The 22,309-nt window shown below is 41.3% G+C and overlaps 4 protein-coding genes across 5 annotated transcripts; 3 read left to right on the top strand and 1 right to left on the bottom strand.

The window, feature by feature from the left end:
* Window positions 1–3,618: 3,618 nt before the first annotated feature.
* On the top strand, window positions 3,619–5,678 carry LOC6051195 (solute carrier family 22 member 4). The gene is made up of 2 exons (XM_001867636.2): window positions 3,619–4,035; window positions 4,093–5,678. The coding sequence occupies exons 1-2, from the start codon at window positions 3,875–3,877 to the stop codon at window positions 5,576–5,578; spliced, it is 1,647 nt and encodes a 548-aa protein (XP_001867671.2). The 5' UTR covers window positions 3,619–3,874; the 3' UTR covers window positions 5,579–5,678.
* Window positions 5,679–6,597: 919 nt separating this feature from the next.
* Window positions 6,598–8,360, top strand: LOC6051200 (organic cation transporter protein). Its single transcript, XM_001867637.2, has 2 exons — window positions 6,598–7,942; window positions 7,998–8,360. Exons 1-2 carry the CDS (start codon window positions 6,646–6,648, stop codon window positions 8,348–8,350), a joined length of 1,650 nt encoding a protein of 549 aa, XP_001867672.2. The 5' UTR covers window positions 6,598–6,645; the 3' UTR covers window positions 8,351–8,360.
* Window positions 8,361–8,839: 479 nt separating this feature from the next.
* Window positions 8,840–10,610, top strand: LOC6051199 (organic cation transporter protein). Its single transcript, XM_001867638.2, has 3 exons — window positions 8,840–9,003; window positions 9,071–10,191; window positions 10,251–10,610. The coding sequence occupies exons 1-3, from the start codon at window positions 8,840–8,842 to the stop codon at window positions 10,604–10,606; spliced, it is 1,641 nt and encodes a 546-aa protein (XP_001867673.2). The 3' UTR covers window positions 10,607–10,610.
* On the bottom strand, window positions 10,598–21,801 carry LOC6051196 (major facilitator superfamily domain-containing protein 8). 2 transcript variants are annotated; one of them, XM_038252512.1, is made up of 3 exons: window positions 21,146–21,801; window positions 20,432–21,087; window positions 10,598–11,348 (listed from the first exon to the last, which is right to left on the bottom strand). In XM_038252512.1, the coding sequence occupies exons 1-3, from the start codon at window positions 21,326–21,328 to the stop codon at window positions 10,679–10,681; spliced, it is 1,509 nt and encodes a 502-aa protein (XP_038108440.1). In that variant the 5' UTR covers window positions 21,329–21,801; the 3' UTR covers window positions 10,598–10,678. The 2 variants fall into 2 exon arrangements, with proteins under 2 accessions (XP_038108440.1, XP_001867674.2); XM_001867639.2 differs by lacking the exons at window positions 20,432–21,087; window positions 21,146–21,801 and adding exons at window positions 14,466–15,121; window positions 15,186–15,697.
* Between the last annotated feature and the right edge of the window lie 508 nt (window positions 21,802–22,309).

Here is a 22,309-nt window from a genome sequence, read left to right as displayed (position 1 = left end):
TGCCATCAATGTGGTTTGATCCCGAACCCGGTAGGTCCCCCCACCGACCAAGTTCCATTAAAGTAATAACTCTTGAAACTAATATATATTTTATGACCTGCTGGAGCATAAAATACCTGCATATTCTGCATCGTTTTGCGGTGCTCGTTTAAAACAAATAATGCACACATATTACAATCGTTCCAGCTGAGTCTTCTTCCAGCCCAGGTAATGGCCATAAACTTCGGCACGGTCCAAGCACCAGCAGTGCGTGTCCTAAAGGTGTCCAGACCGACCATCCCACCCGAGTGACTGGGGAGATGTACTACATGGCACCTACTTAGCTACTAGGCAAATAATCATAATTTGTGCTTCATGATACGCTCGACTTAAGATATGGTCCTGGAGAACGACTCTCTCTCTAATACCCCTTCCGGGCAAAGGATAATTTGTAGCTTTAATTTAAATGACACTGCAATTTATGGGCGTCGACAAAGGTGCGTCGTCGTCCTGCTCTCCGGATGCAACAGCTAGCCATTCTCAGGTCTAGACCATTGTGTGGTGCCGGTGGTTGGCCTATTGGTCCATAAATTCAGTAGAGCCTCGGCGAGTGGCCATTTTCACCGCGCGCGCTCTCATGACCACATCTAGCTCGTCGCTCGAACTTGACGATTAATGGCTTTTCGCAGAATTTATAAGCTAGTAATAGTGTAATTAAATTATAATTGCGATTATCACTTATTTACATATGCACACAAACACTGGGCAGGACGGCGAGGAAGGATAGTTGGAAAGACATCGACACCGGTGAGCAACTAAAGGTCAGTTTCATGCCTCCTGGAGATGGCACAGGCACACACACGTGGCATTCAATCTTGATTGAGCGCTTTTACAGCATGAATTGTGCCCCGGTGAGCTACCGTTGAGAACCGGAGGGTAATTTATGGATGCTGTCCTTGGTTGGACGGTGCAAGATTTGTGAGGGGCGTCACCCTGAAAAATGGCAGAGGTGAATCATGTGCTTAAATTTTTTAATTCATAAATTTTTAAAAATCCAAATCTTATCGAATTTTAAAAAGTACAATTTCTTCAAAAATGCAAAAAAAAATAATTTGATTTCATTTGAAGTTGCCATTATTTTTTTTTAAATCGGGCATTGACCCCAGTTGCAGCATGTTCCACATCTGGGCAGTTTGACCCCTGTACATTTTTGAACATGCGAAAAAAGAGGTTTTTTTCAATAATTTGCAGCCTGACACGGTGATGAGATAGAAATTTGGTGTCAAAGGAACTTTTATGTAAAATTAGACGCCCAATTTAATGGCATACTCAGAATTCCGAAAAAACGTATTTTTCATCGAAAAAAACACTAAAAAAGGTTTAAAGTTTCTCCCATTTTCCGTTACTCGACTGTAAAATTTTTTGGAACATCTCATTTTATGGGAAATTTTATGTACTTTTCGAATTTACATTGACCCAGAAGGGTCATTTTTTTCATTTAGAACAAAATTTTTCATTTTAAAATTTCGTGTTTTTTCTAACTTTGCAGGGTTTTTTTTTGAGTGTAACAATGTTCTACAAAGTAGAGCAGACAATTACAAAAATTTTGATATATAGACATAAGGGGTTTGCTTATAAACGTCACGAGTTATCGCGATTTTACGAAAAAGAGTTTTGAAAAGTTGGTCGTCGTTGATCATGGCCGTTCATGGTCACCCGCGACAGACACGGACGACGAAACAAAGAGAAACGCAAAAAGTAACTTATTCAAAACTTTTTTTCGTAAAATCGCGATAACTCGTGATGTTTATAAGCAAACCCTTCATGTCTATTTATCAATTTTTTTGTAATTGTCTGCTCTACAACTTTGTAGAACATTATTACACTCTAAAAAATAACCCTGCAAAGTTAGAAAAAACACGAAATTTTAAAATGAAAAATTTTGTTCTAAATGAAAAAATGACCCTTCTGGGCAGCCCGGGAGCATGTTGACAGCTCCCATACAAACTGAGCGTACCCCGTTTTGTGGGCCCAGTGGGCCTAAGATGGCGGCCTTCGATATTATCTAGCCAAATTTTTGAAAATGGCGAATAGTTTAATTAAATATAATTTTTGCCTTGTTTTGGTTTAGAACGGCAAAATAAGCATTATGGAATCATTTTCTTTAAAAACTTGTTTAGATATACGCCACGTTCAAATATTAGTCTAGAACTGTTGAAGTGAGCGTGCCACAAAAGCCGTCACGAAAAAAAAGTTTGCTATGCAAATTTTGAGTTGCGTATTTGATGGGCGTACTCCGACGAGGCCCACTTGCCATCTGTCGGTGGATACGCGCAACTCACGAAAACTGTCATGTTAGGGGACGGTTGCTTCTGGGTCAATGTAGATTCGAAAAGTACATTAAATTTCCCATAAAATGACACTTTCCAAATTTTTTTGCAGTCGAGTAACGGAAAATGGGAGAGTTTTTAAAATTTATTTAGTGTTTTTTTCGATGAAAAATACGTTTTTCCGGAATTCTGAGTACGCCATCAAATCGGGCGTCTAATTTTACATAAAAGTCCCTTTGACACCAAATTTCTATCTCATCACCGTGTCAGGCTGCAAACTATTGAAAAACACCTCTTTATCGCATGTTCAAAAATTGAAGGGGTCGTACCGCCCCTTCGTCACGAGATTTCAAAAAATGGACCTCGGATTCGTGATCAGGGACAAAAGTTACCCCTTAGGACAAAGTTTCACGCAAATCGAAGAGGGGTCGGGGCAACTTTTCCCGATTTCGTGTGAGTTGGTAGAGAATTACCCATGTTTAAGTGAATACCAATTTCACAGAACCTGATGCCATACTTCATGTTCGAAAGAATGCATTTTATTTCATAAAAAAGACTTCCGGGTATCATATACGATCCTATAATTTAAGAAATTTAAATATTAATTGAAAAATATCAACGATCGTAATCGTTCTGTCTGTAATGATGACTACCCGCACAATGAGCCTGTCCATCACGGGGTAAACACTCAAACGATTGATCAAAAGCTCGTTTTGTGCAATCACAATCCTGACCATATTTTTTCAACCTCTTTCTGCTCGAAAAAAAAACCTCAAAATAATCTGTGTTGTAAAAACACACATGAGCGTGTGAGAAACCCCGCTCTTCCATTCTTTTCGCTCTGAGCAAGCAATCAGCTTTCAATGCAGCAATAACAATATTAATAATCGTCAAAATAAAGGTTGTGATTTGTGAATGGACCGAAACCCCCAGCGATGTTGACGCGCGAGTGCGTATTATGGCCTGGCCCCACTTCAATGTTTGAAGAACCTACCCTTTTCACTTACATTTTGGGATTCAACCCCGGCGTCCCAAGTCATCTTTGCTGTGAAGTGTTGCTTTCTCCTTTACAAAAAAAATGGTCAAAAGATTCAATGATGTTGGTAGTACAATCTACTAGAACAAGAGTTGTTAAGATATGATTGGTTTAGATCTCACTTTGTGATCAAAATGTATGAACTCGGCGCGGCTTAATCCCCAAGATCTCACTTCCTTATCAACAATAAACCAGATAAAGTCGCCGGTGATATCTCCGAGAGCAATTACAGACCATGTCTCGCCTTCAACCACCTTCAGTGCTGATACCGAAGCCGCTCGTCGCACAAGTTCTGTGCGTTGATCCGCTCTGCCCACAACGCACTACCGCCGCTGCGACATCCGATGTAGTTTCAATTAATTACAATTCAAACTCATCAAAAGTGTTTCTCGGAGCATCCCCGCGCCGATGAACGCTGGAGAATTGGCTAAATTCAGTTCTATTGAGGACAGTTCTGCGAGCAGTTCTGTCCATGCTGCGAAGGAATTCCGAACTAGTAAGCGTCTAGCCGGTAATTAAATCGAGTGCAATGCCGAAAGCAGGTGGCGATATCGACCTCGATGGAGTTCTCAACGAAATCGGTCAGTTTGGGCGGTTCCAGATAAAGCAGTATGGCCTGATGGTGATACCGGTCATATTCCACGCGATGGCCTTGAGCTACGTGTTCACGGCGGGACGTTTAAACTACAGGTGTGTTCTTGTCTACTCCAGATGTTGATATTCAATACGATCGGTATCTCCTTACAGATGTGAAATCCCCGGCTGTGAAGATGTCCAGCATCCAACGTATCTGCCCGCGTGGATCAGCAACTCGGTTCCATTCATCAACGGTGCCCCGTCCCGATGTGAGCGATACGAACTCAGCTCGAAGTCAGCCCAAGATAAGCTCAGCTGTGACGCTGCCGATTTCGACGCCGACGCCGTCACCAGATGCGATAGCTTTATCTACGAGGATGATGAGGTGACAATCGCGCGAGAGTTCAACATCACCTGTCCAAACAATGACTGGAAGCTCGCCCTGGTGGGAACCGTCAACAACATTGGCCAGTTTGTGGCACTTCCCGTGGCGGGCTACCTGTCCGATCGGTACGGCCGGAAACTGGTGCTCGTAATGAGCGTAGCTGGTAGCGCAGTGTTCGGGATTCTAAGGGCTTACGCCACCAGTTACGAGATGTTCTTGGTTATGGAGTTCCTCGACCCCGCCATGGGAACAACCATGTACTCAACGGCATTCCTGCTGGGACTGGAACTGGTCGCTGCTGAGATGAGGGTCACCGGAAACAACATAATCTCATGTCTGTACGCCCTCGGTGAAGCCATCTTGGGACTGCTGGCAATGCACTTCCGGAATTGGCGATTACTATTGAAAGTAGCGTACATCCCAGGACTACTATCCGTACCGTTGCTTCTAACGACTTCAGAAAGTATCCGATGGCTGATCTCCAAAGGTCATCGAGAAAAGGCCTTCAAACTTCTCCAGAAGGCAGCCGCAATGAACGGGAAACAGTTATCACCCTCAGCAATTGACAAGTATTGCCCAAAACCGGATGATGATCTGGAACACCTCGAACCGGAAAACAGTTCTTTCTACAAGCTGCTTAGAAATGCCATTCGCAGTCCCGGACTCTTGCTGAGGGTAGTCAACTGCTCGTTCTGTTGGCTCACAAATACACTCGTGTACTACGGACTAAGCCTCAACTCTGTCACCTTAGCCGGTGACAAATACCTCAACTTCATCCTCGTTGCTCTAATCGAACTACCCGGTTACGTGATTCTGCAAATGATCCTCGATCGAATAGGTCGCCGAATAACCCTGTGCTCATCGATGCTTCTCTGTGGACTGTTTTGCTTCCTGTCGGAGTTTGTCCCCGCAGAGAATCACTGGACCAACCTGGGCATGTTCCTCGTCAGCAAACTAGCCATCACGATGTCGTTCTGCACGCTGTACATCTACACGGCGGAGATCTTCCCGACCAATTTACGACAGAGCCTGATGGCCATCTGCTCCATGTTTGGACGGTTTGGATCGATGATCGCTCCGCAGACCCCGCTGCTAGCGAAACTGTGGCTTCCGCTGCCGATGGTCGTGTTCGGAACCATGGGCATCGCATCCGGGCTGACTATACTGCAGTTTCCGGAAACGCTCAACACTCAGCTGCCCAATACTGTCGAAGAAGCGATGAGCATGAACTCGGATGGAGACAAAGATTACCGGAAAGTGAGGACTAAATGAATTTAGATTAAATGGTTTGGATGATCTGATGATTGATATGACAACAGTTTGTACAATTGTAGATTGTATAATACACTGCAATAAAATGCTGAAAATTAAATTATTATTGAGTCTCTAGCTTTTGTAATCATCATTGACAAACGTGTAATCACGAAAAAAACTAAATGAACAAAAACCAGCCAAATTTATCATAAAACATTCAAGTAATTAAGCATGGTAGAACTAACGCACCAAGCAAGCAACGAACATAAGCAAGAATCCCTCGTAAATAAACCTCCTTGCGGAAATATTGAGGAACGCACAGCTCGGTGTCGCCGTCTCGTAGTGACTAGTCGAAACAGAAGTTGGATGCAAACTTTCACGCAACTATTACATGATGCCGAAGGTGTCGTCCAAAACCTACGCTACATCAAATTGATGAATTTGGTTTAGACTGTTAATATATACTCTTAAAAGTTTGGAATGATTTAAAAAAATGTATTATTTCGGTATCAAATATTTAAATGTTACGTTATTTAGGAACGACCCCGTTCAAGCGGCTTGTATCATCAAATTACGTTGATCGATTAACATATTTTTAAGCATGAGGTAAGTTGTAAATAATAAGCATACCTAGCATACCTAAAACCTAAAAAATCACACATTATTAAATGAACTCAAGAAACATGGTTGTCGTTTAAAATTAGAAATTTAAAAAAAAATATTTAAATTTACGTTATTTCCGTTTAAAATATCTAATTTTTAATTATTTGATAAAAAAAATCTTCAGATTCCTTCAGTATTACAAGACAAAATACCATTCTAAACTTTCTCTCAAAACATGCGTGCGCTAATCGGCAATCTAGCCAGACAATGATCCGATTCCACAACTTATGATAAGCCCATTTATAACAACCACGCGTTCAACCAACCACCCAACCGATCCGAGGCGCCAAAACAGCTGATTACAGTGCCGGTGGTGTGATTTCTAGACCGACCGAGAGCATTTCAAAGTGCTGAATCAGTCTTGGGGGAGAAGACCTGGGGAACAGGTCGGTTTTTGTTACGTTACACGCACCAAGTAAGAAATGACAAAATCAGAAGATGACATCAACCTGGATGGGGTTCTAGAGGAAGTCGGCAGATTTGGGCGCTTCCAGATGCGCCAGTACGCGCTGATGATCCTCCCGATCATCTTCAACGCTCTCTTCACGCTCAGTTACGTGTTCACGGCGGGAAATTTAAACTACCGGTGTGTTGTACCGGGATGTGACGACGCCGGTCAAAGTACGCCCTACAATCCCGCGTGGCTCAACAACACAATTCCATTCAAGGATGGGATGCCGGTTCAGTGCGTAAGATTCGCGCCGATAAGCAATGAAAGCTTAGAAAGACTGTATTGCGACGCCGCTGGTAGTTTCAACAAAAGTGTAACAGTCGAGTGCAGTGACCTTATCTATGAGGATGAAGAGGTGACAATCGTGCGGGATTTCGGCATCACTTGTCCGCAGAATGACTGGAAGCTGACGCTGGTTGGGACAATCAATAACATTGGACAGTTTATAGCGCTCCCCATCGGGGGATACATTTCGGATCGCTTTGGTAGACGCTTGATACTGCTGTTGAGCGTTGCCGGTAGTGCAATTTTCGGAGTGATTCGTGCGTACTCCACGAGCTATGAAATGTTCTTGAGTATGGAGTTTCTTGACCCGGTGATTGGATCTACCATGTACACGACCGCGTTCATATTGGCGCTGGAACTAGCCGGTCCCCGGATGAGAGTCACCGGAGGATTCATCATCTCGTGTTCATTCGCTTTTGGGGAAGCTTTGCTGGGACTGCTCTCTATGTTTTTCCGCAATTGGCGAACACTTCTCAAGGTGGTGTACTACCCGGGATTAGTATCGCTGCCGTTGCTCTGGATGACCGCGGAGAGCGTTCGATGGTTGATCTCAAAGGGCTACCGAGAAAAGGCTTTCAACCTGCTACAGAAAGCAGCCCACATGAATGGCAGGAGCATTTCTGCGGCTACACTCGCAAAGTATTGCCCAGCCACGGACACTGAGGGGGTGTCCGGAGAATCAGTTGAAAAGTCTTTCTTCAGCGCGTTGCAGCATGCATTCCGTAATCCCGGATTAGTTCTGCGGATCGTTAACTGTTCGTTTTGCTGGCTCACAAACGTGCTCGTGTTCTATGGACTAAGCTTGAACTCGGTAACGTTAGCTGGGGACAAGTACTTGAACTGGATACTGGTGTGTCTTATCGAACTTCCTGGATATCTGATGCTATTGCTGATCCTAGATCGAGTTGGTCGCAAGCGAACTCTATGTACCTCGATGGTACTGTGCGGATTGTTTTGCTTCTTATCCGAGTTTGTCGAATCAGGTAAATAGTAGGGCAATTAATCAAATCAAATTACTCACCGCTCCCACCGTTTCAGGTAACAACTGGACGAATCTCACCCTGTTTCTGCTCAGCAAGCTAGCCATCACGATGTCGTTCAGCACGCTGTACATCTACACGGTGGAGATCTTCCCCACCAATCTCCGCCAGAGTCTACTCTCGCTCTGCTCCATGTTTGGCCGCATCGGATCGATGATCGCCCCCCAGACCCCCCTCCTGGCCAAGCTGTGGTCCCCTCTGCCGATGGTCGTGTTCGGAACCATGGGCATCGCTTCAGGCCTGGCGATCCTCCAATTCCCGGAGACGCTCAACACCAAACTGCCAAACACTGTCGAGCAAGCGATGAACATCAAAACTGACGACGAGGCCAATAAAAATCGTGAAGCGTGACATATTCATCGAGTTTTTCTTTTAGTTTGGCGAGCATACGCTCACACCGCATTGTGGCCTGGTTCAGTTCTAGTACGATTGGCACCGCGAACAGTTCGCGCGCTCAATGTTTACATCGCGGCTATTCGGGACTGCGTCTTGCGTTATCTGGTCCGGTGGCGATTTCTTCGCGCGCCGACAGCCCGGCTGAGAACTGATTGATTTTAATTGGCGCTTAATTGAGGAACCGCCGCAGTGTCGACTTGGCGAAATCAATCAGACACCGCCGGACTAGCTGGAACAGGAAAAAAGTTGTTCAATTCTGTCACCAAAAGTGTGTGTTCCCTCGAGGTGAAGAGGTCCGTCGGGCGCATGCTCCGCACATCCTGAAATAGCTTCATTCATTCACAAACGAGCCGCTGAGGCAATAGCAGTCGTGAATTTTGCGTGTGTTTTGAGTCGTGAATTGTCCGTGCATGCGGTCGTGCAGTACCGTGGGAGTTTGCAAAAATGCCGAAATCGGAAGATGACATTGATCTTGACGGAGTGCTGTCCGAGATTGGCCAGTTTGGTCGGTTCCAGATTCGGCAGTATGGGCTGATGGTGATTCCCATCATTCTGAACGCGTTCTTCACGCTGAGTTACGTGTTCACGGCGGGCAGTCTGAGCTACCGGTAAGTGGGTTACTCTGGCCTTGAAAACGTTCGGATTTATTACTCTCACACATTGCACATCCTACAGGTGTCATGTACCGGGCTGCGACGACGTCCAAACAACATGGCATCCAGCGTGGCTCAACGAAACAGTCCCGATGCGGAATGGAGTCCCAGCGCAGTGCGAAATGTTTGCACCGATCAGCAATTCTAGCTTAGATAACGATTCGTGCGATGTCAGCAACTTCGACACCAGTGCCGTAATTCAATGCGACAAGTTCGTGTACGAAGAGGATGACGTAACGATCGTGAACGATTTCAACATTACTTGCCCGTACAACGATTGGAAGCTGACCATGGTAGGAACGATCAACAACATCGGCCAATTCGTGGCACTTCCTATCGCTGGATATCTCTCCGACCGCTTCGGTAGAAGACTTGTTCTGCTGATCAGCGTTGCCGGCAGTGCCGTATTCGGCATCCTTCGAGCGTACTCCACCAGTTACCAGATGTTTTTAGTGCTGGAATTCCTCGATCCCGCCATCGGATCAACCATGTACACGACGGCTTTCATTCTAGCACTGGAACTCGTCGGCCCACGAATGCGAGTATCCGGCAACAACATAATCTCCTGTGCGTTCTCCTTCGCCGAAGCCGGCCTAGGTCTTCTGGCCATGCTGTTCCGCAACTGGCGAACGCTCCTCAAAGCTCTCTACATCCCCGGCCTCGTATCGCTGCCCCTTCTCTGGATGACGTCCGAAAGCGTTCGATGGCTGATATCCAAGGGTCAGCGAGAGAAAGCTTTCAGCATCCTCAAAAAAGCAGCCAACACAAACAAGAAGATTCTTTCGCCCTCAGCGATCGAACGACTCTGCCCCAGCGATAGCGAGTCCAAGTCGGAAGAGCTGGAGGACAATTCGTTCTTCAGCTTGCTCAAGGATGCCTTCCAGAACCCCGGGCTCATACTACGCATCGTCAATTGTAGCTTTTGTTGGTTTACCAACGTGCTGGTTTATTACGGATTGAGCTTAAACTCCGTCACCCTGGCGGGTGACAAGTACCTGAACTTTATCCTGGTTTCACTGGTTGAGCTGCCTGGATTTTTGATCATGCAACTGATCTTAGATCGAGTTGGAAGACGGATAACTCTTTGTACCACCATGGTCCTTTGCGGACTGTTTTGTTTTATGTCTGAATTTATTCCCACCGGTAAGTTAAACTTTGTCCATTTCCAAAATGAAATTTTTCAACTATTTTATATTTTTTAGGAAACCACTGGCTAAGTCTTATCATGTTCCTCGTCAGCAAAATGGCCATCACCATGTCGTTCGGCATCCTGTACATCTACACCGTGGAAATCTTCCCAACGAACCTACGACAGAGCCTGCTCTCGGTGTGCTCCATGTTTGGCCGCATCGGATCGATGATCGCTCCCCAGACACCGCTGCTGGCCAAAATTTGGTCCCCACTGCCGATGGTTATCTACGGTACCATCGGAATCACCTCCGGACTGGCGATCCTCCAATTCCCAGAGACGCTAAACACCCAGCTGCCGAACACGGTGGAAGAGGCCATGAGCATGAGCACCGACGAGAAGAATAAAGATCGTGAGAGATTTGCGTAACTAATCAGGGTTTTTATTCACTAATTACTAAGTTAACAAATCACAGCTACTCCGTGAAGCTCCCAACTCATATCACTGCACCAATTTGCTCGGGTTAAGTACTTTCATTTCTTCGGCCGTGCTCGGCTTGACCACGACTACCGGCTGTAACCGGTTCCGGTACACCCACATCCACACGAACACCAACCCGGTCAGAACGCTCCCACCTCCGAACGTCCAGTACGTCCCACTCAGCACGTACACCGTGACGGCTCCAGGTCCCAAAATTCGTGCGGCACTTCCGGCGCAAGTCAGCAGCGCCATCCAGGTGCCCTGTGGCCTCGGACCAAGCAGCTTCGAGAACACCGCCTGACTCAGCGTCGTTCCGATGGAAAACGAAATGCACAGCAGCGTGTACGAGATTGTGAACTGCACCTTGCCGATCGGAGGAATCGACGAGCACCACTCCTGCGTCGGAGGACAACCGAGGGCGGTTCCGTTCCCGGTGGAGTTGCCGCTGTTCTCCAGAAACGCCGTGATGGGTTCACTGCCGACCGGGATCATCACCAGCTGGCTGACAAACAGGGCCAACATGGCGCCGTACACGAGCACGTTGGTTTCGGAGAAGCGTTTGCACAGCGGGTCCAACATGAGGAACAGGATGCACGATATGAGGGCACCGGCCGTCATCAAGATTCCCAGATAGAACAGAGATTCCTCGTTGGTCCAGTTGAACTGATCCAGGGCGATGGGAGAGAGCAATCTGTAAAGAGGAGATTTTTATTATTATTTTCAAGTGGAATTTCGCAGGATATAAAATATAACCATCACAGCTTCCAAAAGAATTTTCACATCAGAAAAATAATAAAGAAGTAAGAATTGTGGTGGATTTTCATCAAATATCGTGCTTTCATTTAACATAACAAAGTCGAACCCCGCAAACAATTTAACCAACATGGCATTTTTAAGCAAACAGATGGAACGTTTTTAAATATTCCACAAAAATAATCATATGCATTGATAAATTACTTTTGATATTTTGATATATTTTAAAGCTTCATTGGTTAACAACGTAAATTCATCTAAATGCTAATCTACTCATTTTTCATCAGGTGAGTTAAACGTCTCGCAGACTCATGGCTTAGAAATGTTTCTGTAATAAAGTCGATTAAAAATAAGTACAAATGCAATTAAAGTCAGTTCAGACTTGTTTATCTAGTCTTAGACTAGTCCTAGGAAAAATCTCACTTCAGATAATCGAATATTAAGATAATTAAATTACGATTTGTTTATAGTTGTCTTGTTTTGGTTCGTTGATCCAAGATGGTGGACAAAATAGCGGAGATGAAATATAAAAAAAAAAATAAAAAATATTTAATAGGCAATCAAATACAGAGCGGATGCGTTAATTAGAATTTCGCTAATTTGAATGTCCGCTAATTCAAACTAATTCGAATTAAACAACACTCAACCGACAAAACCAGTTGTCAAACTAATGTTGGCGTTTCAACACCATTGTTCGACGATTTCCGTGGTTTTAAGCTTTTGACAGTTGTCAGTCGTTCCAATTAGCGAATAGGTATTTGCTCATTCGAATGCAGTTCCACTCGAATTAGCGAATCCGCTTTGTACTCAAATTTGACTCAAATAAGGTCAGAACTCGAAATTATTGTGAAAAGAATTTGGGAAAATAAAAAAAATGTGATTCGAGTATCCGACAGACCTTCAGATAATCGAGTCTGGACTGAAATGAGAAAATGCGTTTGATAACACAAAAAAAAATACTGCATGAAAAATGAATGCAATTTTTGCTTGTATGCAACAGCGATGAACCGCCCTAATGCCCCATACAAACTTCGGAGAAAAACCATTCGGCCCTGTTTAAATATTTTTGAAAAATTCAAACTGCACGTGTTTCTGGGGACCCTGAACTTCATGCTTCCTCTCGAGTTATGTCAGCGCAGTCAATTTTGTGATTTTTGTTGTTCAGTGTAATGTAACTGGCAACTTACCACTCAAATTTGACTTAAATAAAAAAACATGTTTTTCCAGTGATAAGAATATGCCGATGCCGATTTTTCAAAGTGTTTGTCCCTCGGCTCTGGCCGGAGTCGAGGGGGTGGGAGGGGGCAAAAAAATTAAAAAGTATAAATATTAAAAAAAAAAAACTAGCCATAGTTTTAACATTTCCATGGAAAAAGTGTTTTAAAATGCTTTTACACTAGTTCAATTGTTTTGCAATCATTAGTTTTCAAAAAATGTAAGATTTGACGAAAACCATATTTTTTGCGGAAAAAAACATTTTGCGATAAAAAAACATCGAAAGTTTTCAAAAATTCCAAAGATTTTTAAATTAACCCAAACATGCTAAATATGATTCTAAACGCAGAGGAATGCATTTTAAATTGATTTCAGCAGATTGCACTTAAATTAACATTGAAATTTTGAAGTTTTTTTGAAAAAATATTTTTTTTGCTCCTCGATTTTTCGGGCCAACTTTGAAGGAGGGAGACAAAACCAGCCTTATTCGTAATTTCTATGAAACCTTTGGACAACCGAACTTCGATTAACTTTTCTGATGTTTGTAAAAGGTACTAGCGAAATAAATAAATAATTTGAAAATATATAATTTCATTTCAGAATTCTAATTTTCTGATTATATTCTACGTAAAATTTTAAATGCATTGATGCTTTATTTAATTTATCAATCGTTGAACTAAAATTAAAAAATACCCAATTTTCCTGACAATAAACTCAAAAATATATTTGAATAAATTTGCATAAGACTGTCTGAATGTTGTAAGTAAAAACAAACCAGATACTGCCGTTTATCGTTAAAAATATTTATTTTGAAAAATCCCCACATTCAAGCAGTGCAGTTCAGTGAAATTCAAAATTTGCGAAAAAAAATCTCTCTAAGAATACAATTTAGTTATCGGGGTTAGAACTTCAAAAAACTCGTCAAAACAGTCACAATCATCAATTAAAAAACGCAAAATTCAGATAACCTTTATGCTTGTACATCATAAATTTTAATATTGTTTGTTTGCAACTTTGTAAAGCATTATTTCACTCTAAAAAGTAAAAAAAACTTATTTCAAAATTTATGAAAAAATATCTCTCTGGGTAAACAACTATACAAACTATACTTAGTCATGTTCTGAGCACCGCTTAGTTTTGACAGATCCAAAAATACTATTTATTTACTTATTTCTTTCAATACCGTTTTTGTGTAAAATGTTAGGTCAGGTCAAGAAAAACATAATAAAATCGAGAATTTCCTCTGAGGGTGAGAAGGTTAATGACGTAGCTAGAAATTAGTAAAATAATATTAATATTTACAATCTTTGAGAGAATCCAAATTTACAGAATGATAAAAACATGACTAGCAATAATACGACAAACACTACCATCGGTTGCACTTCAAATGCATAATTAATGTGTCCCTTTATCGATTTGTTTGTCCCCTGATTCAAGTGGGCAATGTGGTCGATAGTAAACTTCATGGAATCGAATTGTAGAATTGTCTCAATGCACAATATGTTGTTACGTAAGGCAAAGCCACAAATCATGTTTACGCATCGCACAATCGTAAAGTTTTAATTTAGACCAATCAAGTTGAATGAGAACTCAAGGGAATACTCTCATTGGGTGCAGCCACCGATTCTATGACGGATATTTCCTCCAACTACTCAGTCGTCAATCAATTTGAATATATCAATGTTCAGCAAGTCATTCAGTCATTCCACTCAACTATAATCGCAGCCGGGATTCATTAGCTTCCGCGCGGATTCCAAACTACGTAACGTTACACGTTTTGTAAATATTACCGGGCAGATGTTCCGCGTTTAGATCGCGGGATGATAAGTCGATCACTTACGTTTGAAATGCAACGTAGACGAGCATCAGTACGGAGAAGGCAGTTACCATGATTGTGATTGAAAAGTACTGGAGTTCGATCGACTTCCAGGTCTCCTTAGCGTTGGTGGCACCTTGGCTCTTCATGGCTTCTTTGACGGCGATGGGGCTGTCCTTGAAGAAGGCTGGGAGTAGCAGGATAAGGTTGAACAGACCGAGGAATACGCAGATCCAACCCGCCACATTGTACATGGTAACTCGGAACAGTCCGAAGACTTGGAATCCGTCTTCTCCGATTCCGGAGAAGAGGGATTGCATGATGGGGCCGACCATGAGCCCAAGACATTGCGCAAGCGACATGAGCGAGATGGTTTTGGTCCTTTCGGAGAGTCGGGTAGCGGATGAGATGTAAGCCCGGCAGATGGTAACAGCTGAGGTTGCGATTCCCACGAGGCCTCGAGCTATCAGGAGGATGTACTTCCGGTTATCCTCGAACTCTTCGATCACCGCGTATAGAACGTTGGCGATCGTGAAGATGATCACGAGCAAAACTAGTGGTATCCGTATGGAGGTCAGCTTGTTGGTCCACCAGCCGAAGAACGGACTGAAGATCAACTGACCTAGCGGAGGTACAGCGAAGGCATAGCCCAAGAATACCTTGCTTACGGATGGATCCAACTGCAAGTGAAATTGAACTTTTAGGACACTGGATAACACTGAAAATTTACAATTTTTCTATTACACTTTTAAGATACGGCCAAATCCCCGTTGCGACGATACCGAACGCCAGAAACATCAGAAACCCAATAAAGTAAACCACCCGGATCGAAACCCATCGTTGCCGGTATTCAGCACCCGTTTCCAACCCCAACGACCTGTCCTTGTCCGATTGCTTCAACGTGATCCACTTCACCATTGTCTCACATGGTCCGCTTGACCTGCCCCAACACTTGAGAACTTCACTTCACACTAAGCTTCCTGAAAATCCCGGAACGACCCAGAAAACAAAATCACTTTGTTGTCCGTTCGAGCGCCAATTTGCAACTGGAGGCCACCTTATCGAACGGAATGGGCTTTATCTAGGTGGTTGGTTGGCCAAAACGGAAAGCGTTTCCTAACCGAGTTGTCGTAAAAAAGCGACGATTAGAGAAAGCCCCCCCAATAATTTCTGGGGTGTCAAAATCGTCGGTCAGGACCGGTCCCCGGGAACGTCCACGCGCTTCGAACGCCCGTATCGGAATAAATCTTTGCATTTAAATTAGAAATAGACGTCGCTTCGCGAAGGGGTTAGGGTGGTCACTATGGGCCGATGGGATTGAAAATGGACAAAATAGAACTGTCGCTTGAACATCAAAGCAGGAATAAAGGAGAAAACTACCTGACCTAACGTGACTCTACTGTCTACGGTGCTTAAAATATACGATATTATATCACCAAAAATTAGTCACAGTTTGAGCGTTTCCCATCGTTTAAAACTTGAGAACCCTGCTTGTTTGCGGGACGACGATGGTTATGATGATGATGATAGGTGGACACGCAAACAAATTAACTTTTAATAAAACGTCACCAATTTATCACTGCGGTGAAACACAGATAAAAAATGTTTTTGTTTTGGCACTGTAATTATCGCTTCATATGTTTTTGTTAAAAGTTAATTAAAAAAAAAGATCAATAATAAATCAAAATTCTTAGTATAAACCTTATTTTCAACAGTGCCCCCCTATTATCGTCACACGGGCTTGATTACAAGCAAAAAGCAAATAGTCAATAGTCAATCGCGTGGGGCACTCACAAATCACTGCACCCAGAGCAAGAGAGTGAGAGTGAGCGGGAGAAAGAGCGAACAGCGCAGCACGTGGTTCCCGCGACAGTGATGATGATCATCGTTAAGGTTCGCTGATAAAGACTACCGGCCCCGGTCGGCGTGTTGTGGATGTTATCTATAAGCTGAACGCACGCGAGTCGTCTGGCGATTATCACCGTTGCGCTGTCCAGGTAATGATTTGCATGAATTTGCGATTAGCGTTGGGTTTAGATTATCAGAGGATATGATTTGTCGAAAAATTAGACAAATAATGTTGATGTTTGAGTATGAGTGTGACATAAAAAAGAAAATATATTTCAAACATCAAAATTAAAAAAAAAAACATAGCAGAAAAAATCATCATCTTATTATCTGTGATGCAATAGAGGGCTGGTGTGTAAGTTAGATTGCCTTGCTTACAAGATTGTTAATTGCAAGTTTATCAGAGGATGCCGCCGATTTGCACGTGGTTTGCACTCTTCCATCGATTGGAAAATTGATGTCTTTCCTAGTGATGACAGAGGCAGTGTTTACATTTACCGTTAAGGATCGAATATCGGTGAAATATTTAATTTTGACTTCGTACAAATTGTGAAAATCCTCAATTCTCAAGACAGGAATCATATTTTAAGATAATGGGGCGTAGTCTATTTTCAAATTAGAAAAAAGTGTTTCTTTTTGCGCAAATGAAAACTTGTTGCATAATTTCACATATTTTAAATAAAGTTTTTACCTGACCATCGTGTTTCTGAGAAAATTTTACGCACCGTAAAGCGGGGTAATATTGACAGGATTTCAGCTTTTTTTTTATTAATGTTTTCCAACTGTTGATGTGTTTCTCATGACTTTTATTTTTAAAGCATGTACTGGGCAGGCCACACAAGATTCATGCAATATTTTTAAAACAAAGTTTTTTCAAAAGTGTTTAAAAAAATGCGTTTAAAATTCTTATTTTGAATTACGGGGTGATTTTGATAGTCATAGTCTTCCTTGTTAAAATCAGATTTTAAGTGTTCAAATTTTATGTTTACGTCAAATTTACCATCAGTAAGGTTGCTGATATAGTTTTTAAGAAAAAAAAGTTCAATGTTTAAATTTAGTTAACTTTGTTTATAAACTATTTAACAAAATACATATAAATTTCAGATAAAATTGTTCGGAATTTTGACTCAAATTCGTTGAAACTAGTTTTGTTTATACAAATATCAATATATATTGCATTTTAAACTGAATTCGAAGCACGAATCAAAAGTTTTCACATTTTATATGAAATTGGCTTTACTAAAAATACCTTTAAATTTGAAGATTTTTTTGAATTATGTTTCAAAGACACACAATATATATATTTTGCATTCCGTTTTCCCATTTGAAATTATGTTCATTAAGAAAATCTGACACTGATATCTGATATTAAAAAAATGTTATTTTTCAAAATTTTCTTTATTATAGTTAACTAACTTTTTAAACATTTAAAAATTTTATGAAAACTTCTCCTAACAGTACTTTAAACACTTCTCTACCATGGTCAGTATGATGTCATACCATTCAAATACGTATTTAGTTTGTGCTCTTCATTTTGCGAAAAAAATTCAAACCTATCAAAGTCAACCCGTTTTACGGATTTTTTTTCTGTTTCTTTCAATGTTTTATGTTTAATTTGCGGGATATTGAATATTAAATGTTAGAGTTTTGTATACATTTGCAAATGATTTTTTTCTGAAACTTCAACAAATTTTGCATAAGTGCTTAAAATGAAAGTATTTTCACTTTGAAATATTATTACGATGGTTTGTTTCTTTATTTTAGAAAAAAAATCACATTGAGGCGCACGAGCCTTAACAAACGTCCAAAAGGTCATTCTTATCATCACTTATTCAAAAAATCGCAAAAATCAGTTTTTTCAGAATTTTGAGTAATTAATTATTTACACATCTCTTCGACACCAAATTTCCATCTCTTTACGGTTTCTCCTTACTTTTCACTAACTCCCTTCATTACAAAATTTTTACATTAAAAACAAAAATATTGAAGTTTATTTAAATGAAAAATTGATACTCTGATTTTTTTTTGTTTTTTTAAAGGTGAACTAAATTTTGAAGTTAGTTAAAAATAAACTTGAGACGAAATTTCAAATTTTCAATTATAAAAAAATCAATGCAATTATAAAAAAAAAATGAAAAAAATAACAATTTGTAGATTGAGATTTGTAGAGCAACAGTTGTTAAAAAAGCAGTTTTTAGATTTAGATGGGTAGAAGTACTAATCTAATAACTCAACTCAAAACTTAATTTACGTGTCGTAACCCAATGTGCCGAATCGCTCTTTTTATTTACTTTTGAACTTTTTTTTATTAGTGTTTGTTTTCTAGTGACTTATTTTAAAGGGGGCCTCATTAGTACATAACTATCTCTTGCTTTGAGCCTAGAAAGTTATTACCCCAAACCTCAACCCAAAGTGTGTTGCTTTTGGGGTGACGTCAAGCTTTGCTCATGTCGCTTCTTATACAAACTGAGCAAGCAACCGGCAAAAGCGTCTCAAAGAGCACGTCCACAAGTTTAACGAAAAATGTTCTTACGATTTGTTTTTTTTTTTTTTTGCTTGTCGAGCTGACTAAGCTGATTTGATGGACAAACATTTATTCAATGAATATAGGTTTTCATTAATTTTAATCGGTTTTTAGTTTAAAGTTTTGAGTTAAAAAAATTGTTCAAATTTGAGATAAACTTTGACACAAATGAGTCAAAGATTTGAGTATTTCAAGGGACCTTTGAAGAACTTAAGATGCCCATATTAACATGATCGTGAAGCTTCCAATGCCCCACATTTTAATATTTTATATTTTGGAACATGTCATTTTATGGGAAATTTAATGTACTCTTCGAATCTTCATTGACCCAGAAGGGTCATTTTTTCATTTAGAACAAAATCTTTCATTTTAAAATTTCGTGTTTTTTCTAACTTTGCAGGGTTATTTTTTAGAGTGTAACAATGTTCTACAAAGTTGTAGAGCAGACAAAAAATTTGATTTATAGACATAAGGGGTTTGCTTATAAACATCACGAGTTATCGCGATTTTACGAAAAAAAAGTTTTGAAAAAGTTACTTTTTGCTAATAACTTTTCAGGATCGAGTTTTACAGCTTTGGTATGTTCTACAAAGTTGTAGAGCATTAAATTTTCAATAAGAATCTAACTTTTGAGAATATTTGGATGGAAGTAGCGCACCGTGCAGACCAAACCGTAAGAAACTTGGGTTTTCCATACATTTTTTCGATTTTTCCCATACAAACTTCACCTCCGAGTATCAATGGGTAAATGATGACCGATTTTGCTCATATTTGGCCCAGAGTCCTAAAATAGGTCAAGGAACAATATTCAGCTTGTGGAGCGAGGTTTTGAGTAAAAGTCCTATATTCTGGGCACCCTAGTGACCATGAACGGCCATGATCAACGACGACCAACATTTTCAAAACGTTTTTTCGTAAAATCGCGATAAATCGTGATGTTTATAAGCAAACCCCTTATGTTTATACATCAAATTTTTTGTAATTGTCTGCTCTACAACTTTGTAGAACATTAATACACTCTAAAAAATAACCCTGCAAAGTTAGAAAAAACACAAAAAAAATTTAAAAAGAAAAATTTTGTTCTAAATGAAAAAATGACCCTTCTGGGTCAATGTAGATTCGAAAAGTACATTAAATTTACATTACATTAAATACGTTTTTTTCGGAATTCTGAGTACACCATCAAATCGGGCGTCTAATTTTACATAAAAGTACCTTTGACACCAAATTTCTATCTCATCGCCGTTTCAGGCTGCAAATTCTTGAAAAACACCTCTTTTCTCGCATGTTCAAAAATGGAAGGGGTCGTACCGCCCCTCCGTCACGAAATATCAAAAAACGGACCTCGGATTCGTGATCAGGGACAAAAGTTACCCCTTAGGATAAAGTTTCACGCAAATCGAAGAGAGGGCGGGGCAACTGCTGTGTGAGTTGGCGGAGAATTACCCACATTTATTTTATGTTAAAACGGAAAGCTGAGAAACACTAGATTGTTTATGCTACGTCTCAAGTTTCCGCAAAACAGTGTGATTGCCTTGAGTTTTCTAAAACAAAGTAATTTTTTGCATAGTTCAATCATGTAAAATAAGCAAATTTTCCCACCACTTTGTATACTTACGTTTGCAGCGCCGCGTACGCGAACATCAGCAGCGCAAACGCCACCAGCATCAACCCAATTGGCAAATACCTCAGCTCCATCGTCTGCCATGCTCTCTTCCCGTCCGCCAATCCGGCATTCCCAGACATCGCTTCCTTAACCGCAATATTATGATCCCGGAAGAACCAGGGCAGCATCAGCACCAGATTGATCACTCCGAGCGCTGCGCAGAACCAGCCCACGCTGGTGTACATGTTGACCCGGAACCCGAGCACTTGGAAACCCTCCTCACCGATCCCGGCAAAGGTCGGCTGAACCGCGGAACCGCCGACGAGTCCCAGGGTTTGCGCTAGGGCCATGTACGAGGTGGTTTTGGTCCGTTCCGCGACGGTCGTGGCCGCCGAGATGTACGCCCGGTAGAGCGTACATGCCACCGTGGACGCTCCGACGAGGGCACGTGACGCCAGCAGGGCATACTTTCGGTTGTTTGGAATTTCTTCGATCACCGCGTACAGAACTTGACCAACGATCAGAAAGACAATCACCAACATCATCGGCAGGCGGATTGAGGACGCTCTGTTGGTCCAGTAGCCAAACAGTGGACTCAGCACGAGTTGCATCAGTGATGGGATGGCAAACAGGTAAAACAGGAACTGCTTTGGGGCGTCTGGATCAAGCTGCAAGAGATTATCAAGTTATCACTTCAGCAAACGAATAAGCACTTCAAACCCTTACAGTATTCAGGTACGGCCACAGTGAAGTCGCCACGCAACAAAACGCGATGTAAACGACGAACGCGGTAAAGTAGATCACCCGAATCGAGATCCATCGCTGGCGGTACTCCGACTCCGTCTCCAAACCCAATGCCCGATTACTTTCGGGCTGTCGAATCGAAACATATTTGCACAGTTGGTCCATCCCGGTACGCTCGAAAAAGCCGAACTAGAACGCGCCACCTCCGTTTGAGTACTAATCACAAATCATTCAATTGCTGCGCGCTCACGATTAGAACCCGAAGCGCCGTTGAGTCGTCACTGATAACGGATCGAGGCAGATCGCGAAGCAGGGTATTCAATCAAACGACATACAACATGTGGTTTTACGGTGAGCTGATAAGTGGTAATGGCGACAACAGTGTTGTAAAATTAATCAAATAAATGTATTGCTGGACTATCAGCAACAGCTTTGCGGATTTGCAAACAGACAACTAGGGATTTAAGAAATGTCAACTAAATTTATTTTAGTGAACTAAGATGTTTAAAAATTGCACAGCAAACCAAAGTCAAGTGACTCTAATAAAATTAACACTGAAATTCCGCCAATTAGCACTTTGCAGCTAACCACCGCCCCAAATTAAAGCACGTCCGATTGCTTACTCAAAGCACTGTTGACTGTTGAACTCACTTTTCGGTTGTCATGCTTTGATGCGTTCGGCAGTTCGGTGCAAATTGCTGAAGGAGCAGTTTTTTTTCGTGGCACAAATTTTGAATTTATAATTTAGCAAATTGACCTTGACTTAAAATAAGTTATAAAAATTGAATTTTTGCAATTCATGCTAATGTTTTTTACATTTTTTTTATTTTCTTAAAATAAATATTAAACATGAAGAAAATGCATTTATTGAAAGCTACATTTCGAAATAATCTCGTGGATCTGGTTGGCCCAGTTTTTTTTTTTTTTTTTTTTGATTTTGGAAAACTATTTAGTATTTTAGAACTCTTACTTCCCCCTTTTCACAGAATTGCAATTTCTTCAAACCAATTAAATCCAGTTTATTTCTTTGGTTTATTGTAGTTTCGTAAATACAGTACTGAGTTTTGAGAGATCCTGCTTGCTAATATATTTACTTTGTTTTCAACAACTTTATCATCCCGGTATGATAATCGATATCGAAATTCA

The sequence above is a fragment of the Culex quinquefasciatus genome, chromosome 2 (assembly GCF_015732765.1).
Source record: "Culex quinquefasciatus strain JHB chromosome 2, VPISU_Cqui_1.0_pri_paternal, whole genome shotgun sequence".
Classification (NCBI taxonomy): Eukaryota; Metazoa; Arthropoda; class Insecta; order Diptera; family Culicidae; genus Culex; species Culex quinquefasciatus.
Note: the sequence above shows the minus strand (reverse complement) of the source record. Positions and strands in the feature narration are given on the sequence as shown.

What these genes read in the sequence shown, in the direction of transcription:
- LOC6051199 (XM_001867638.2), top strand. Translation starts at nt 8,840, where the DNA reads ATGCCGAAATCGGAAGATGACATTGATCTTGACGGAGTGCTGTCCGAG. An exon ending in GCGGGCAGTCTGAGCTACCG is followed by an intron (nt 9,004 to 9,070) that starts GTAAGTGGGTTA and finishes CACATCCTACAG; the next exon opens with GTGTCATGTACCGGGCTGCG. An exon ending in GTCTGAATTTATTCCCACCG is followed by an intron (nt 10,192 to 10,250) that starts GTAAGTTAAACT and finishes TATATTTTTTAG; the next exon opens with GAAACCACTGGCTAAGTCTT.
- LOC6051195 (XM_001867636.2), top strand. Translation starts at nt 3,875, where the DNA reads ATGCCGAAAGCAGGTGGCGATATCGACCTCGATGGAGTTCTCAACGAA. An exon ending in GCGGGACGTTTAAACTACAG is followed by an intron (nt 4,036 to 4,092) that starts GTGTGTTCTTGT and finishes ATCTCCTTACAG; the next exon opens with ATGTGAAATCCCCGGCTGTG.
- LOC6051196 (XM_038252512.1), bottom strand. Translation starts at nt 21,328, where the DNA reads ATGGACCAACTGTGCAAATATGTTTCGATTCGACAGCCCGAAAGTAAT. An exon ending in TGTGGCCGTACCTGAATACT is followed by an intron (nt 21,088 to 21,145) that starts GTAAGGGTTTGA and finishes AATCTCTTGCAG; the next exon opens with CTTGATCCAGACGCCCCAAA. An exon ending in GCGTACGCGGCGCTGCAAAC is followed by an intron (nt 11,349 to 20,431) that starts GTAAGTATACAA and finishes TCCTCTTTACAG; the next exon opens with ATTGCTCTCTCCCATCGCCC.
- LOC6051200 (XM_001867637.2), top strand. Translation starts at nt 6,646, where the DNA reads ATGACAAAATCAGAAGATGACATCAACCTGGATGGGGTTCTAGAGGAA. An exon ending in ATCCGAGTTTGTCGAATCAG is followed by an intron (nt 7,943 to 7,997) that starts GTAAATAGTAGG and finishes CCACCGTTTCAG; the next exon opens with GTAACAACTGGACGAATCTC.